We start from the raw sequence: 17,764 nt of genomic DNA, 5'->3' as shown, positions 1-17,764 counted from the left end.
ACACAACAATCAGTCAAGACCTAATTTTTCTAATTCGGCCACACCACCATTTTGGCAAGGCCCATTCCCGTCTTGGCCCAACTACTATGGGCAATGGCCACAACAACAATACACACCATCGTTCCCATCCTCTTCGGCTCAGTCGTACCAGCAAGCTCACCTTACTGAACTCCCACCAGCGAATCCGATGACGGCGAGCATCTCGGACCCGAATGCTTATCCCTGGATCATGGATACAGGTGTGACTGCTCATCTCTCCTCCACACCAGGTAACCTCCATTCTAGCATTAGTCATAACATCACTCAATCAGTCATAGTAGGCAATGGTTCCATCAAAAGCCTTTCCCGTCCTCTAAACCTCAAAAATGTGCTAGTTACACCTCAAATTGTCAAAAACCTAATTTCTGTTCGAAAATTTACCACTGATAATTGGTGTACGGTTGAATTTGATCCTTTTGGATTTTCTGTGAAGGACCTTCCAACACAGAGGATTCTGCTCCGCTGTGATAGCCAAGGTGACCTATACCCCCTTCCAGCATCCCTCAATAAAACAGTGCCCAACTCAACAGCTCTCCTTGCTTCAACTCCATCTCTTTGGCATAAACGTCTAGCTCATACTCAATCGGCTTCTCTTGATTCTTTTCTTTCAAAGTCTTTCGGTTTTTGTAATAAAACAAAGTTGTCTCACTCTTGTGAACCTTGTCATTTGGGAAAACAAATAAAATTGCCTTTTGCTAAATCTGTTTCCACAGTTTCTAGACCGTTTGAGATCATTCACTCCGACATCTGGACCTCCCCTGTTTCTAGCATAAGTGGGATCAAATACTATGTTTTATTTCTAGATGCTTTCACTCATCACCTTTGGGTGTATCCACTTCGCAGAAAAAGTGATGTCTTCACAAAATTCAAACACTTTTCAAATATGCTCAAAACACAATTTGATGCTTTCATTCAAAGTTTACAATGTGACAATGGTGGTGAGTACAATAACAATCAATTCCAAGAATTTTTTGAGAAAAATGGCATTAAAGTTCGGTTCTCTTGTCCTCATACCTCTCAACAAAACGGTAAATCTGAGAGAATGATCAGAACAATAAATAATGTTATTCGAGCACTCCTCTTTCAGGCTCGCTTACCACCATGTTATTGGGTAGAAGCTTTGAATGTCACTGTTCATGTGTTAAACATTCTCCCCTCTTCGGCAATTTAGAACAAAATTCCTTTTACTTTGCTGTACAACAAACCTCCCACATATGACCATCTTAGAGTTTTTGGGTGTCTTTGCTTCCCTTCCTTAAACCATAACAATCTCTCTAAGCTCTCACCAAGATCAACCTCGTGTCTTTTCCTTGGCTACCCTACCCAACACAAGGGATATCGCTGTCTGGATTTGAAAACAAAGAGAATCATTATCTCGCGACATGTCCTTTTTGTCGAGGATACATTTCCAGCAACAGAAACCGCGAAGGTATAAGTCAGTAACCAAATTCTCTTCACTAAAATAATATTGTATTTGGTTCTGTAGTTTTATGTGTAATGGAGGATCTTGAACATGGTAGAAGACCGGACCAGGTGCAAGAGGTGTCATAAAAGGCATACGGGGATAATACAACGATGCCATTTCAGGAGAGAAGGGCACAGGGCTGGCAAAAGGCTGAATAGGCTGAGCTGCCATAAAGTGAGGAGTAATTGGCTGAACAAGTGGTGGTGTATGTCTTACAAATGCTGGCTTTTGTGATTGTGCATTTCCTTCTCTCCCATTAAAGGTTTTGTGATAAGCCCAATTCTGATTCCAATGCTCCTGATTACGCCTGCCACCATGACTTTGGTGATGATTACCATTTTGGTTCCTGAAGGAGTCTCGTTGTGGTAGGTTGTCAGCACTACCATGGGTTTGTGATGCGAAGCCATTTCTTTGTTTTGGCCTCTAGGAGAAGGGTTGTGCGAAGGCAATTCGGCAAATGAACCATGTGCTGATGGTTGGGAAACAATATCATTAGCGGAACCAGAAGCGCCATTCCGTTTAAATGATCTCTGGTGCGAATGATTTGGAGTTGGACTAGGGTTTGCACGGGCAGCTTGCTTTGGTGCAACAGGAACAGAAGCATTTGCAATTCTCTGAGAAACGGGGACAGATGATGATGACGGTGAAGAAGATGGAACATCGCCGAGACTTTTTAATGAATCAGAAGAAGACTTGTTGGAAGGAGCTTTGGTAGTAGCCTCAGAAAGAGCACGCCACGAAGAAGCTCCCATGACAGGTCCGACCTCAGAAGAAGACCCATTAGACGGCCTTTTCCAAACTGGCTTCTTTCCTGCATTACCCTGCCCAACAACAGCAGATTCCTCCGATTTATCATCGACCGTCAAAACAGAATCAGGTGGAGCAGAAACGGAAACGGAAGCAACCGGCTCGATTGAAGCCTTGGATTGATGAGAGGAAGGAGCAGCTACGACGGCGGCGGCGGTAGCGATCGGGTCTGATTTGCCACGGACGACATGACTCCACAAAGAAGAAACTTGCCGAGAAGGACAACGAGGCGATTGTGAAACAGCAGCAGCGTTAGGGATGCCGTGATTCTCGGTCATACGACGAGGAGACATAGAAGAAGAGGAAGCAGAGTTATTGGAAGTGGCGGAAGTCATGAGAAGAGAGGAGGACAAAAATTATTATTAGGGTTTGTTAGAGAGAGTCGATTAGCTTCTTTTCTGATCGACAGTATCTTGTAAATTAAACGATTAATTCCCAAAAATTAAAATTAAAAGTTAGAGAGTTGGGAAAAATTCTGAAGAAACCTCTCTGCGATTTGAGAAAAAAACTAGGGTTAGGGTTTGAGTAAATGCAAAGAACAAAAAGATATCATTCTGATTTTTTTCCAAAAAAATAAAAATTCCCCCAGAAGGAGAAGACGATGGAGCAGTGTGTTTTTTCTCTTAACGTTACAACCAAATCACCACTTCCAAAAGGTCACAACCATGCCCTTCAAGACCCTAATTGGAATCTTGCTATGACTGATGAATATGGTGCCATGATTAAAATTAGAAGTTGGAACTTGGTTGAAAGGCCCAAAAAGATCAATATCGTTCGCTCAATGTGGATTTTTAAACACAAATATGATGCCATTGGAGCTCTAACTCGCCAAAAGGCAAGACTTGTCGCGAATGGGAAATCACAGGAACATGGGGTTGATTATGACGAGACTTTCAGTCCGGTTGTCAAACCTGCAACAATACGAGCCGTGTTGGATGTTGGTGTTGCTTTGAACTGGCCTATGCATCAGCTGGATGTAAAGAATGCATTCCTTCAGGGGGACTTGAATGAGACAGTCTACATGCACCAACCGCCAGGGTTTGTGAGCAAAGAATTTCCAAATCTTGTTTGCAAGCTCAATAAGGCCATTTATGGGTTAAAGCAAGCTCCAAGGGCATGGAACTCGCGGTTTACAATGTATCTAACCAAGATAGGATTTGTCATGAGCAAGGCGGACAACTTTTTGTTTGTCTACAAAAATGGTTCAAACCTTGCCTATCTCCTGCTTTACGTCGACGATATCATGCTAACTGCTTCTTCTGAAGCACTCCTCAAGCGAATCATAAACAGGCTAAAAGATGAATTCCCAATGTCTGATGAGGGAAAGCTACGACATTTTCTGGGCATCAAGGTTGACTACAACAAACAAGGTGTGTTTTTAAGTCAACCAAGCTATGCTCAAGACATTATCAATCGTGCAGGAATGACTGAGTGTAAACCATGCGCAACTCTAGTGGATCTTCAGTCCAAACTCTCTGCTGCTGATGGGGAACCAATACCAGATCCGACGACTTACAGAAGCTTGGCTGGTGCTCTCCAGTACCTCACATTCACACGCCCAGACATAGCTTATGCAGTCCACCAAATATGCCTCTACATGCATGATCCACGCATCCCACATATGAATGTTCTGAAGCGTATAATCCGCTACTTGCAGGGGACAGTGAAACATGGTTTGCAGCTTGTAAGAGGTGACATTACAACTCTCACAGATTATACAGATGCAGACTGGGCCGGCTGTCCCGATACAAGACGCTCCACATCCGGTTACTGCGTTTTTCTTGGTTCGAACATTGTCTCATGGTCAGCCAAAAGGCAACAAACAGTTTCACGGTCTAGCTCAGAAGCAGAATACAAAGGAGTAGCAAATGTTGTTGCCGAACTCACATGGCTGTGCAATCTACTACGGGAACTACATTTACCACTGAGAAAAGCTTCCCTAGTGTACTGCGACAACATAGGCTATGTCTACTTAGCCAACAATCCGGTTCAACATCAAAGGACGAAGCATATAGAGCTCAATATCCACTTTGTCCGTGAGAAGATAGCCACTTGCGAGGTTAAAGTTATACATGTACCATGCTCTCTTCAATATGCAGACATTTTCACAAAAGGATTACCAACCTGCCTTTTCAATGAGTTTACAACCAGTTTAACCATCCGGAATCCGGCAGCTTCAACTGAGGGAGGATGATAGAATATAGGGATATTCTGTTGTTTATATTGTTAATATTGTTTCATGTATCCCAAGTATATAGGACATCGTTGTAACCTCTATAACTATTTAAAGCCCGTGAATACAATCATCCTCCTCAAGCGGATTTCACAATCTTTCACTCTACAAAAGTCTTCATAACATTTGAACATGTTACTAACAGGAGATATTTTTATGTTATATTATATGTAAAGATAGTTGGATACTATCTCTAGGCATTGAATGGGGTTCGTTGTAATTTTATTTATTCATAAATACAGAGAAAACTTATGACATCGGTGGATGTTTTTGAGTAGTTATCGATAACTTGTTCTGATGGCCATAGACTCACACTTAACGCCAACACAGAGTATCTCCAAAACGCTTTTTCCATGGAAGCTCAGCTCTCACTCATTAAGAGTTGTTCAAGAAGAACGTACCAGTGAGCGCCTACGATGATGTTAATTAGGCCTCGAGTATTTTTTCTTTGAAATTTACGCTATTTTTATATTCGGTTCGAAACATTTGTTGGGCCGAGAATTGGGCCTAGAATTGACACTTTTTTTTGGTTTGCCAGCGCCTAGAATTTACACTAATAGAACGCCGCGCGTGCGTGTGGGACAGTTTTTAATTATAAAAAGAAATAATTGGGGGAAAAAGAAAACACGAAAACTGCAACGGAAACTCAAAATCAGAATCCCCAAATTAAAGAGGAAGCTTCGATTCGAGATTCGTAAGCGAAAGCGACGATGGTGGACGGTGGTGCTGAACCATCGGTGAACCAATCGGCGGCGACGGAAGAGATGCCTATCCCGAGGCTGAGCCTTGTTCCTAACAACGAGGACGTTTCTTCTGATAGCTACGACGATCCGAAACTGGTATATAGCTCAGTCGTACTAAGATCGCTAGAGAAGTACTTGCCGCCGGAGATACTCGAGATGAACAGAAAGGAGAAGGTCAAATACATGTCAGACATTTTGCGCAAGTACATTTCACCCGAAGATTGTAACAAAGTAACTAATGCATCTCTCTTTCAACTTCTGATTTCTTTCTTTTTTCTTAGATCCCAATCTTTGTAATCGGATTCGGAATTGATTCTTGATTTGATCTTTAGATTTGTCTTTAGAATCTGGTTAGTGATGGTGATGAAGAAGCACGTTTCGATTATGAACAAATCATATCTGTGAAAATTGGAATTTGCTTCTTAAAGTTCGCGATTAGGTTCTTGTAATTAAGAAGTTCACCAAACTGATAGGAATCAGAGAATGATCTTTAGCTTGTTTCTTTCATGCTAATTCTGGTTACATGAATGTATAATGTCCCAGGCTGAAATGCGCAAGAACTATATGGAGAATATAATATCCAGTTATGAGGTAATGATAAGAAGCCTTTGCTCGTCTTTTGTTTTTGGTTTTCTTGAATTTCTCTTGATGCAAATGTTTCCTTTTCTGCAGCCACGTTACAGGGGGTGGTATAATTTTGATCCCAAATTGTTTTTGCTTCCCTCTTTCCTTGAGGCGATCAGCGTTAACACAGAGGCTAGCTTCGGACGCATCATTTCTCAACCGTATCCCAGTGTTTTTGTCTTTCAAATGTTTCAGCCTGACTTCTTTGAGAAATTGATCGTTGAGGTAATAATAACCCCATCTTCTTGCCTGCCACTTTATCCTCTTTTGTATTATTTATTTGCTACTTTTTTTATTTATCAGGCAGAAACTTTCAGAAACTGGGCTCAAGAGAAAAATTACCGGATCAGGAGACCCAACAACACGAGTAATTACGGTGTTGTGCTTGACGACTTTGGCCTGAGTATCATGCTTAACAAACTCATGCAGGATTTTATCTTTCCTCTTTGCAAAGGCAAGTCAATATTTTACTTATTTGCATTCAAACGTGACTTTTATTGGTTAAGAAAATCTAATAAAAACCACAGTAACGCTGAACTTCACTCTATTGTTTTGCAGTATTCTTCCATGAATTGCGTGGAACAATGTTTGACTCTCACTATGGCTTTTTTGATGAATATGGTGATGGGAGGGATGCTGAATTGGGTGAGTCTCTTTGATTTTCTGCAATTACTTTGCAACAATGATTCTGCAATGTACGATCTTTCCTGAAGTGCAAACAAACTCTTAGAGAAAACCAGAGTGAATTCTTTAATACCAAACATGAATCTGGTTTAGTATAAGGATTTTCTCTATAAACCTTTATATCAATGTTCTCTTTTGAAGTGTGTCTATGTTTGTTCAATTGATTATCTGAGGTACATTTGCAGTGTGTCTGTGTCACTCTAGTTGGAAAAATATGAATGTGTACCATTTTTAGGAAGAGAGGAAACAGAATAACATGGAAAAGTCAGCTATTGGGGTTGTTACATGATGGATTAAAGTGCTTATATATATGACTAATCTCTGGGAAAATCGTCTGGGACAGAATACTAGTGACTATTTATTTGGGCAATGTATTCTTCCTTTTTTTATTCTGTGTTCAACTGATCAGTAACTAGTGCACTGATTTTCTTTTATAAAATATGCAGGCTCACATATTGATGATTCAGAAATTACATTGAATGTTTGCTTGAAGAAACAACTTGTGGGAGGGGAAATAGTCTTCGGAGGCACACGATGCATAAAACATCTGCGGACAAAGTATAAGGCAGAGGTATGTGTCCTTTTGATGAGGAGCCTTTTTTTTTATTGTTGTCCTATTACATTCCAGTATTTCGTAAATGGCAAAATGTTTTGAGTAATACAGGAAACAACTATTTCTCACTGAAACAGGAATTGTTTCATTACACTCACATACCGGGTCAAGCTATACTTCACCGTGGCCGCCACCGCCATAGTGCTGAAGCCACAACAGCACCTCGTTACCGGGCCAATATGATTCTTTACTGCAGAAGGTAAGTTGCAATCTTGAAGCTTGCGTCAGGTTTTTCAGATCACAACTGAATCACAATTTCTTCTGCTTTCCATTGCAGCTCTTTGTTTAGAGAGATGGAAACTTATCAGAAGGACTTCTTCTCAGACGTGTGCGGTCAATGTGTCCAAGAAACAAGATTTAAGGAAAGCCAGTTTCTTGATGCCAGAAGAGAGGTTAAAACAAAAAGACGATGATTTTGCTCAAGCTTATTATAAGATGTTTGGTTTGAACATGGTTATGAACTGAACCGATGGGCGTCCGTATTGCAGGAGATGATCAGAATAGAGGATGGAGCCAATACTCGCTGAAACATAATAATACAGCTTACAGTTGGCCAAGCCCTGAGGTAATATATGCTTGGGCGTATGACTCTATACTTTGAGAAACTGAATATATGTAGAATCATTTGAGGTAAATAGCTCTGTATATCTTGAATCTTCTCGACTCTCACATTACTTAGGTACATGTATTTTTACCTGTACAATGAATAGAACCATAAAGTATAGAGATCTGATTGCTTTTTTTTTTTCCTTTGTGTTCTGCTGCTCTATGAAAGTTTAGCTAAATTTCTAAACTGGTCAAGGATTTCATATTTAAGATTTCGTTTTGTTAAGGTGTTATATAATAAATCAGATATCCACATAAAAAAATTGGTGTTTCAAAATAAAATAAATTGTCATTAAAAAATTACACTTCACTTTATAAATAAAATAAAAAATAAAAAAAAAAAATTTTGACACAATTTAAAAACAATTGGTCACATAATATTCGTTTATCTAATGTGTCTTATTTTTTTTTTGTTAAAGCTAATTTGTCTTATTGCCATTTAAATTATTCACTTGTCAAAGAAAGACAAACAAGTTTTACTTCACAAGAGGTCTGTAAGATTATAGGTATCTTTCTAAAAAAATTTCTTGACAAAATGATTTACAACGGAAAATTGACAATTTGATATGCCACTCCATCCCTAGAAATTTGAAATATCTACCAATTTTAATGGTTTGATATGAAACCAATAAGTTGGTGTTACTCTTATAAAGTCATTATATATTCTTAAAAGATAAAAAAAAAACTGAGTTTTATAATCAGCCACAAAATATTCAAAAATGTATCATTTTTTTTTAGTTTCTATGTTGCTGATCTCTCTACTAACCGGGAAATATCCTCCTACGAGGTTCGAAACAAATTTGGGCCGTATTAATGGGCCGCGAATTCATATTGCATGTTCGAAATGCGCCGGATAAAACACGTGCGAGTGGCAGTTTTGTGTTTGCTCAGTCGAGCTTCTACCTTCTCAACGGAAACCCAAAAATCAGAAATCCCCAAATCGAAGAAGAAGTTGGTAACACTTTGATCTTCAAGAAGAAGATAGATTCGTCGTTTTGTATCTTTCGTAATGCGATGGGCGATGACCTTGATTCTCACTTCAATTTCTCGTTTCTTGAAGCGATCGGAGAGTGATGGCGGTGGACGGTGACGGAACTGATGGAGGTAGAGATTCTCAACCATCGGTGAACACTACGGCGGGGAAATAGAAAGAGACGCCTATCCTGAGGCTGAGTCTGGTTCCTAATAACGAGTACGTTTCTGATAGCTACGACGATCCGAATCTGGTGTATAGTTCTTGCGTATTAAGATCGCTAGAGAAGTACTTGCCGCCGGATATGTTCACGGCGAACAGAAACGAGAAGGCCAAATTCATGTCAGACCTTTTGCGCAAATACTTTTCCAAAGAAATGGCTCTTTTCTTTTTTAATCCCAATCTTTGAAATCGGAATCGGATTTGATTCTTAATACGAATCAGAGAATGATCTTAAGCTTTTTACTATGAACGAACATATAGAATCTGGTTTTATGGTGATGAAGCACGTTTAGATTGATTATAAACAACTCATATCTGTGAAATTGAGATTGCTTCTGAAGTTAGAGTGTGATTCTTGATAGTTTCATGTCTATATAATGTTCCAGGCTAAACGGCACAAGAACCGTAGGCAGGAGTTTATATCCAAGTATCAGGTCAGGAGAGAAGGCTTTTTATTTTGTTTTCTTAGACTTCTTTATGCCAAAGTTTGAAATGTTTCCTTTTCTGCAGCCATCTTTCAGGGGGTGGTATGATATTGATCCCAAATTGTTTTTACTTCCCTCTTTCCTGGAGGCGATCAGCGATAACACAGTCAGAGGCAAGCTTCAGACGCATCATTTCTGAAACGCACCCCAGTGTTTTTGTCTTTCAAATGTTTCAGCCTGTCTTCTATGAGAAAGTGATAGTAGAGGTAATAACATAACCCATCATTGAACCACTTATCCTCTTTACCTCTTTGTATTATTCATTTGTTGCTGTTTGATTTTATCAGGTGGAAAATATCAGAAAGTGGGCTCAGGAGACAAATTTCCCGATCAGGAGACCCAACAACATGAGTAAACACGGTGTTGTTTTTGACCACTTTGGCCTGGATATCTTCCTTAAAAAACTCATGCAGGACTTTATCTTTCCTCTTTGCAAAGGCAAGTCAATATTTGACTAAAATGCATCCAAACGACTTTTATTGGTTTAGCAGAAACACTAAACTTCACTCTGTTGTTTTGGCAGTATTCTTCCCTGAAGTATGTGGAGTAATGTTTTGACTCTCACGATGGATTTTTTATTGAACCTGGCGAAGACAGGGATCCTGCAATAGGTGAGTCCCCTTGATTTTCTCTAATAACTTTGCAACAACGATTCTGCAAATATTCTCACAAGACCGTACGATCTTTCTTGAACTGCAAAAATATCCTGTGATACCTAACCTGCTTAGAGAAAACCGGAGTGAATTCTTTGATAGAAAACGTAAATCTGGTTTAGTATAAGGAATTAAGAATATTCTCTATAAACCATAGTAGGGTCTCTTTTGTAGTGTGTCGATATTTGTTGAATTGATTATGTGAGGTACATTTGCAGTGTGTCTATGTTACTCTTCTTTGGAAAAAATATCAATGTGTCCATTTTTAGGAAGAGATGAAATAGAATAGCACGGAAAAGGCATCTATTGGATCTGTTTCATGATGGATTAAAGTGCTTATATATATGAATAATCTCTGGGAAAATCGCCGGGAACAGAATACTAGTGACTATTTCTTTGGGCAATGGATGCTTCTTTTTGTTATTCTGTGTTTCAACTCAGTAACTAGTTCACTGATTTTATTTTATAAAATATGCAGGCTTACATATGGATGTTTCAGAAATTACATTGAATGTTTGCTTGAAAAAACAATTTGAGGGAGGGGAAATAATCTTCGGAGGCACACGATGCAAAAAACATAAGAAGACAAAGTTCAAGGATGAGGTATGTGTCCTTTTGAGGACCTTTTTTATTTGTTGTCCTAAATAATACATTCCAGTTTTTCGTAAATGGCAAAATGTTTAAGTAATAAAGGAAACAACTATTTCTCACTGAAGCAGGAAATTTTTCGTTACTCTCATATACCGGGTCAAGCTATTATTCTTCACCGTGGCCGCCACTGCCATGGTGCCAATACCACAAGAACATCTTGTTATCGGGCCAATATGATTCTTTGTTGCAATAGGTAAGCAATCTTGAAGCTTTGCTCAGGATTTCAGATCAGAATTTCTTCTGCTTTTCCCATTGCAGCTCTTTGTTTAGAGAGATGGAAACTTATGAGAAGGACTCCTCAGACTGGTGCCGTCAATGTGCCCATGAAACGAAAGTAAAGGAAAGCCAGATTCTTGCTGCCAGAAGAGAGGTCAAAACAAAAAGACGATGATTTTGCTCAAGCTCATTATAAGATGTTTGGTTTGAGCATGGTTATGAACTGAACCGATGGGCGTCCTTATTGCAGGAGATGATTAGAATAGAGGATGGAGCCAAAAGATCGACTGATAAGCCGTGGCGTGTTTATTTTAGGCGTTCAAAGAAATGAAGTAGCACTGTAGCAGAGTGTGAAGATAAAAGCAGTGAAGGTGCATAAAGAAGAGTGGAATGGTGAGTAAAAGAGAAGAACAGAGAAGCTGAGTTGGCAAACAGAGTAGATACATAGATACAGTACAAGTGAATGCATAGATGATTGTTGGTGATATAAGGATTCTGTACAGAGTTGAGTCGATTGCGTTAGAGAACTCACAGGTAGGAAGTTGTATTCTTTGGTCTAGAGGTCTCCTGCTCAGACCTTAAACCCGTATTGGCAGATCTGTCTCTGTACTTGACAAACTGAATATATATGTAGAATCATTTGAGGTAAATAGCTCTTTGTATCTTGTCTCCCACAATACTTATGTACAGTGAACCATTTAATATACCACTGATTGCTTGTTTAAGCCTTGTATTTTTGGTTTCTGTTGCGACAATGTTTAAAAGCTATTGGGCATTAAACGATAAAAGACGGAGCAGCATGATTGGCATAGAAACGTCCCATATGATGATGACCAGTGACCCACTCATATAATTTTGCAGTAAATGAACAAGTTTGATGTACAAGTTTTAGCAAAAGTATGCCAAACTTTTTTCACAATCGTCACCTTCTTCGAGATTATACAACCCCAACGGACAGCACCACGCTAACCAGTAACCACACTAGTAGATAGTGATGTATCCAATTTTTGTTTATTTGGAATTAATCATATCGGAGTGAATTCATCAAAACGGCCATTTTAAACTACAGTACTGGTTTCAAATAATAGATCACAGACCTAATCCAACTATTCAAACAATTTTATCAAAAAAACAAATTTGTTAAAGCAAATTACTTAAACAAATTGTCTTTAAGAACGGGATGAAGTTGTACCATACATAGTGCACACAAAACAATCTAGTTGAGCTATTTTCTACCGTTGTTTTTTAGATACAAATATATTCATATTTCATATTTCCCAGTTGAGCTATTTTCCTTGTATTGCTCTCTACATATAGAAACTCTTCACTTGAGGTGAATCAAGAGATCAAAACCAAATATGATAAAAACAAGAGATTCTTTTGGGATCTGAATAAGTGATCTATGACTAGGAGCCTAGAAATACTTATTAATCACATATCAGCTAAGAAAGTTTCTTTCTTCCCTTCCACATTAAGTTTATATGCTTCTTCTTCCCTACCTCGATTGGTTGAAACTATCACTATCCTTTACCCGGCCATCAGGTTCAAACATTTGACCTTTAATTGATTGAGGAGTTGTTCCCGTAGATGCAGCTCAGCAGCTGTTAGTTAGAGTTTGTATAATTTGTGGTGATTATGATTCTGTAGTCTTTGAAATTACATGTCATGTTGTCTTGGTTCAAGAAAACGACATTTGTAGAATTCAATTTATATTTTTCTTTGGCTGCTTGAGGCCCACGGAAAAAATGTTATAGACATGACAAGTGATAACTGATAAGATCGAGAAGCTAATATACTCCATAGAAGATATTTTATTATACTTGACTGCTTAGCTGGTTTCCGAATTGAATGACACGAGTATCTAAGTCTTGACTTGTGTAATTCATGCATACAAATCAAACAAAACAGTTTTGTCCGGTTGAGATTGTCTACACAATCTTTTTTTCTTATTAGTGCTATATAGCTAGTAACCCCCCTTACTAGAGATCAAGAACAAATACACTAAACTGATCAAACTAGAGATCAAAACAAAATAGTATGAGTTTAAGCCTTGATCTCAAGGATCTGGATGTGTTAACATCGAACGCAAAGCAAATACAAGATGATGTGTTGAAGGAGATACTAACACTTAACGCCAACACAGAGTATCTCCAACGCTTCCTACATGGAAGCTCTGATAAAGATTTGTTCAAGAAGAACGTACCGGTGGTGAGCTACGATGATGTCAGGCCTTATATCGAACGTGTTGCGAACGGAGAGCGCTCGGATGTGATCTCGGGCGGACCCATAACTAGATTCGTCCGAAGGTACATAAATTTTTATCATCATAATTGTTAATCAATGGATCGGCTAGTTCTCAACTCATGACTATAATGGATGTTTGGTATGATGATGATCTAGCTAATATTTATATGGTCTCCAAAATGATAATTATGAACTCGTCGTGCATGTGTAGCTCTGGAACTACAGGAGGGAAACAAAAGATATTTCCAATGAACGATAAGTACATTGAAATGATGGGATACCTTATGGCTCTATCTTCTCTCGTTACTTCCAAGTAATTCCTTCTCTATTTAATAATGCTACACAAATTATAAATTTATAAGTTATAACTATTGGTTCATATATAGTTTTCAATTGATTTAGATATCTAACGCAAAATCAAGTTATTGGATTCTATATTTTAAATTTCCTATTATTCATTCATTGATTTATAAATTTTATTTTCATTTTTGATAAAGTTTCAACCAAACCATAAAAAAAAAATGTAGTAGATTTCTTTTTCTTAGTTTCCATCATTAAAATTGGTCTCGTTCTACTTTATAGGCATTTCAGTGACAACGTTGCTGAGAAAGGAAAGAAAATGGGGTTACATTACATTAGAACAGAATCCACAACTCCCTCCGGATTACGAGTTTGTACAGCACTTGCAAGCTTTTTCATGAGCGATTACTTCAAAAACCGGCCATCAAAATGTAATTCAGAGTACACAAGCCCCGACCAAGTCATATTGTGCCCCGACATCAACCAAAGTGTGTATTGTCATCTTCTATGCGGGCTTTCCCAGAGAGACAAGGTTGTGGTTGTTAACGCTACGTTTGCTTATGTCGTGGTCCAAGCGATTAATGCTCTACAAATCTACTGGAAAGAATTGTGTAGCAACATCCGATCAGGCCATGTTAGCGAGTGGATCACTGACTTGGAGTGCAGAAACTCAGTCTCGTCCATTCTTAGGGGACCTAATCCTGAATTGGCTGATGTTATTGAACAAGAATGCAGCCACACGTCATGGGAAGGTATCATTACACGACTTTGGCCTAGAGCAAAATATATTCAATGCGCCATTACAGGCCAAATGACTCAATACATTCCAACATTAGAGTTTTATTCCAACAAACTTCCTATAGTATCCTCGACTTATGGGTCTTCTGAATGTTTATTTGGGATAAATATGGATCCTTTATCCAAACCACAAGACGTATCCTACACATTTTTGCCGAACATCTCCTACGTGGAGTTTCTACCTGTTGATCATGAGGGAGATATGAACAGCATTGTTGATCTTGTGGACGTCAAGTTAGGGTGCTACTATGAACCCGTGATCACTAATTATTTTGGTCTACACAGATGTCTTATTGGAGATATTCTACAGGTGACTGGATTTTACAATGACACACCTCAGTTTAGATTTGTACGCAGGAAAAATATGGTTTTAAGCGTCAATGTTGAAACAACAACGGAAGAGGACATTTTAAAGGCGATGGCTCGTGCGACCCTTGTTCTTGATCAGTCCACAAATTTAATGTTGACGGGCTTCACATGCTATGCTGACATCTCCACTTTTCCAGGTCACTACGTTTTTTATTGGGAACTCAAACCTAAAGATGTTAACTATGTTTTTGAGCTTGACGAAAATGTATTGGCGGAATGTTGCTATGCGTTAGAGGAATCATTTGATGCTCCTTATAAACTTGGAAGTAAAGATGGATTAATTGGAGCTCTTGAGATACGAGTGGTGCAACAGGGAACATTCGATTCTCTCATGGAATATTTCATCTCCCAAGGTGGTTCAATTACCCAATACAAGACACCTCTGTGTATCAAATCTTCTGAAGCCTTGGCAGTTCTTGAAAATAAGGTTCTTGCTCAATTCTACAGCAAAAAAAAGCCCTGCTCTTGTGACTTGTAGCTAGCTCTTTAATTTGTGTTTTAATTGTTTTTAGTAAAGAATAAAAAAATCGTGGAAAATAAGTAAGTGATTTACCTTCGTGCAAAATAAATGACGTTTGGTAGTAAAATTAATAAACTCTCTATAAATTAACAAAATTATTATTTTCGACATTATTATTTTTATAAAAGTTTTGGTACATTTTTTTTTTGTTATGCATGCCATACCCATAATAATTTATGATGGCCCCAAACTAAAATTAAAGAATCACTAATAATATTGAATGTTCATGAACAAGAAAGCTGTTTCTTTAGATACGCCAAAAATTTGTTCCTAGTTGTTTAGATATCTCTTATAAAGTATTTTGAGGTTTGGTACGGTGTCATCAAGTTTTGTGAAAATCTGTGTCTGATATCTATAATTTATACACTTCTCACCAAAAAAAAAAAAAAAAAATCTATAATGTCTATACATGGTTTTTCAATCAAGATTAGCGCTGAGATTTATGAAACCATAAGTAGTTTGAGGCTCTTATACCGGGTTAGGAACTTTGTAAGTTTTCGGTTTACAATCCAAATTAGTAATCTCCAACTATCAAATTATAAATTTAACTGATAGCTAAAATGATGTGTTCATACGTTCTGCATTTAGTTACGTATGTAAAAAATGTTATTTTGTATTGGCTTGTTCTTGTTACTCTGTTGTAAAAAAAAAAAAAATGTGCACAGTCACTCGGAGATAAACTAATATATTTGACACCTTGATTGGTTTTAGAATCGATTCGCACGACTTTTATGTTCTGATCACTTGCGTATTTTTAATAGTTCTATGTTGTTGATATTATGGGTCTCAACGGTAACAACATATTTAGTTGTATGGGAAAAATGGTTTTATTGTGCAGTACGGTTCAACTGCGGTACGTGCGGGAGAAAAATATTTACTGGATAAGTGCGGTTTAGGACAAATAAGTGATACAAAATAATGTTTGATTGGTGAAAATACTACTTATAAGAAAATGTTTTGGTTTTATATGTTTTTTTTTAAAAACATGTTATTTTACTTTTAACAATATCCCTATTATTATTTGTAAAGTCGTTTAACTAATAAACCTTTGTTTTGTAAAAAATTATAAGAATATGCCATTGGAGTTATGACCAAATAATAGATTCTCATTAAGGATAAAAACATCAATTATCTATATTTTAGTCGGATAAACGCGCGGGTTACTGGGTCATATCTTATTTTTAATTTTTTTCCCAGTTTTACGGTACCAATGAAAAGAATTCCTTCCGCCTCACTCTCAGAAACAAGTCGTGGTCAAGTGGTTGAAAGGAAGGGATTTATGCCGGGGGTCTCAAGTTCGATACACCTACATGCATCTTCACATATATTTATTTTATAAACATTTCTAAGTTAATTTTTATTTTATTCTATTTAATAAAAAATGAAATCCCTACTATTAAAAGAAAATAATTCCCAAAACATTCTCATCTTCCTCCTATAATTCAGGCATTTATTACCTAATATTATTATCGATATCTTTTAGGATATTGTATAAAATATAATTACACTATTATAGGTGTTTGTTTTTGATGGATACGGGATGAAACGGGATGGGTTAGGATGTGAGGGGATGGGACATGACTGCACGTGTTTCCTTTTCCGAATTAAATACGTCTAGGTTTAATTTTTAAAAAAATTTACATGAAAATAACGCATTTGTGTTATAGCACCCAGGTTAATATAATTCTTAGTCATTTTAATAATTTAAAATTTGTATGAAATATTTTGTTCCGTGCTGTAGCATGGGTTACTACCTTGAGACGGTTATTTTGAGAATTTTGGATATTTTTGAAAATATTTTGAGAGTTCTTGAGAATTATAATTTCTACTAACGATATAAATTAAACATACAAATGGAGAATACATGTATTTCATCTAAATTTCTTAGCCAAAATTTATTAATAGCATTATTATATTGATAATTATTTAAAATAAAATGGTTATGGGACATAAAATTTCTAATGGAATGGATCGGGACGGGATGGAATGGGACTGGACGAGATTTAACACCCCATAACAAAATTACTTTAATATTTTCAACAAACACGGGCTGTCTTTGATTATTATGAATGGATTGCAAAAAATAGTATATTTTCCAGCTGATGAAGATGATGATCATGTTTATTTTTGGTACGGGTTGCGGTATTTTACATTTACACCACAATATTCACAAAACACCATAAAAGACTTGCCAATTAATTTTTATGGAAAAATACTACTATTATACAATTAAAATTTTCCAACCGAAAAGGGTTTATTATTTGACTAAATATATGTTTTACGAGTGTTTTTTTGAAGTAATTTAATTTACTAATTAAGAACATATACTTTAAAGATAATAATTAAATTTTGAGAAAATTCCAGTATATGTAAACTGAAACGGGTAAATTCGAATAATGAAAAACAATATATTGAATACTTTTTTAAAAAAAGGGAACATAATTTTTAGATTAAAGTACACAATCAATAGGTAGATAAAATCAAGTATCAAGCTTTCACTAATTTGGATAAAGATTGAC

The 17,764-nt window shown here is 37.2% G+C and overlaps 1 protein-coding gene, 1 long non-coding RNA gene and 3 pseudogenes across 8 annotated transcripts; 4 read left to right on the top strand and 1 right to left on the bottom strand.

The window, feature by feature from the left end:
- Window positions 1-1,330: 1,330 nt before the first annotated feature.
- On the bottom strand, window positions 1,331-2,664 carry LOC104779226 (la-related protein 1C pseudogene; annotated as a pseudogene).
- A 2,493-nt stretch (window positions 2,665-5,157) lies between these two features.
- LOC104777791 (2-oxoglutarate and iron-dependent oxygenase domain-containing protein CP2-like) lies at window positions 5,158-7,798 on the top strand (annotated as a pseudogene). Its single transcript, XR_015594455.1, has 8 exons — window positions 5,158-5,518; window positions 5,831-5,878; window positions 5,960-6,136; window positions 6,215-6,365; window positions 6,470-6,556; window positions 7,042-7,166; window positions 7,286-7,407; window positions 7,486-7,798. The product of XR_015594455.1 is annotated as a 2-oxoglutarate and iron-dependent oxygenase domain-containing protein CP2-like (transcript).
- Window positions 7,799-8,695: 897 nt separating this feature from the next.
- On the top strand, window positions 8,696-8,965 carry LOC147947717 (uncharacterized). The gene is made up of 2 exons (XR_015594459.1): window positions 8,696-8,765; window positions 8,875-8,965. It is a non-coding gene; the product is annotated as an uncharacterized LOC147947717 (long non-coding RNA).
- Window positions 8,966-9,251: 286 nt separating this feature from the next.
- On the top strand, window positions 9,252-11,133 carry LOC147947716 (2-oxoglutarate and iron-dependent oxygenase domain-containing protein CP2-like; annotated as a pseudogene). The gene is made up of 6 exons (XR_015594458.1): window positions 9,252-9,443; window positions 9,520-9,700; window positions 9,782-9,932; window positions 10,018-10,105; window positions 10,626-10,750; window positions 10,867-11,133. The product of XR_015594458.1 is annotated as a 2-oxoglutarate and iron-dependent oxygenase domain-containing protein CP2-like (transcript).
- Window positions 11,134-12,864: 1,731 nt separating this feature from the next.
- Window positions 12,865-15,340, top strand: LOC104777790 (4-substituted benzoates-glutamate ligase GH3.12-like). Of its 5 annotated transcripts, none has more exons than XM_087506820.1 (5): window positions 12,982-13,320; window positions 13,470-13,571; window positions 13,841-14,310; window positions 14,491-14,862; window positions 14,959-15,340. In XM_087506820.1, exons 1-5 carry the CDS (start codon window positions 13,052-13,054, stop codon window positions 15,201-15,203), a joined length of 1,458 nt encoding a protein of 485 aa, XP_087362946.1. In that variant the 5' UTR covers window positions 12,982-13,051; the 3' UTR covers window positions 15,204-15,340. The 5 variants fall into 5 exon arrangements, 4 of the variants coding, with proteins under 4 accessions (XP_010500406.1, XP_087362946.1, XP_087362945.1 ...); XR_015594457.1 differs by having other exon boundaries at window positions 12,983-13,320; window positions 14,702-14,862; XM_087506819.1 differs by having other exon boundaries at window positions 14,491-15,340.
- Window positions 15,341-17,764: the final 2,424 nt, after the last annotated feature.

This window comes from Camelina sativa, chromosome 3, assembly GCF_030686135.1.
Source record: "Camelina sativa cultivar CO46 ecotype springtype chromosome 3, ASM3068613v1".
NCBI lineage: Eukaryota > Viridiplantae > Streptophyta > Magnoliopsida > Brassicales > Brassicaceae > Camelina > Camelina sativa.
This window is presented reverse-complemented; position numbering and strand designations above follow the sequence as displayed.

Excerpts from the sequence above, each read along its gene's own strand:
- LOC104777790 (XM_010502104.3), top strand. The coding sequence starts at position 13,052 with ATGAGTTTAAGCCTTGATCTCAAGGATCTGGATGTGTTAACATCGAAC. Across the intron at positions 13,321-13,469 it reads ATAACTAGATTCGTCCGAAG|CTCTGGAACTACAGGAGGGA; the intron begins GTACATAAATTT and ends GTGCATGTGTAG. Across the intron at positions 13,572-13,840 it reads TCTTCTCTCGTTACTTCCAA|GCATTTCAGTGACAACGTTG; the intron begins GTAATTCCTTCT and ends TCTACTTTATAG.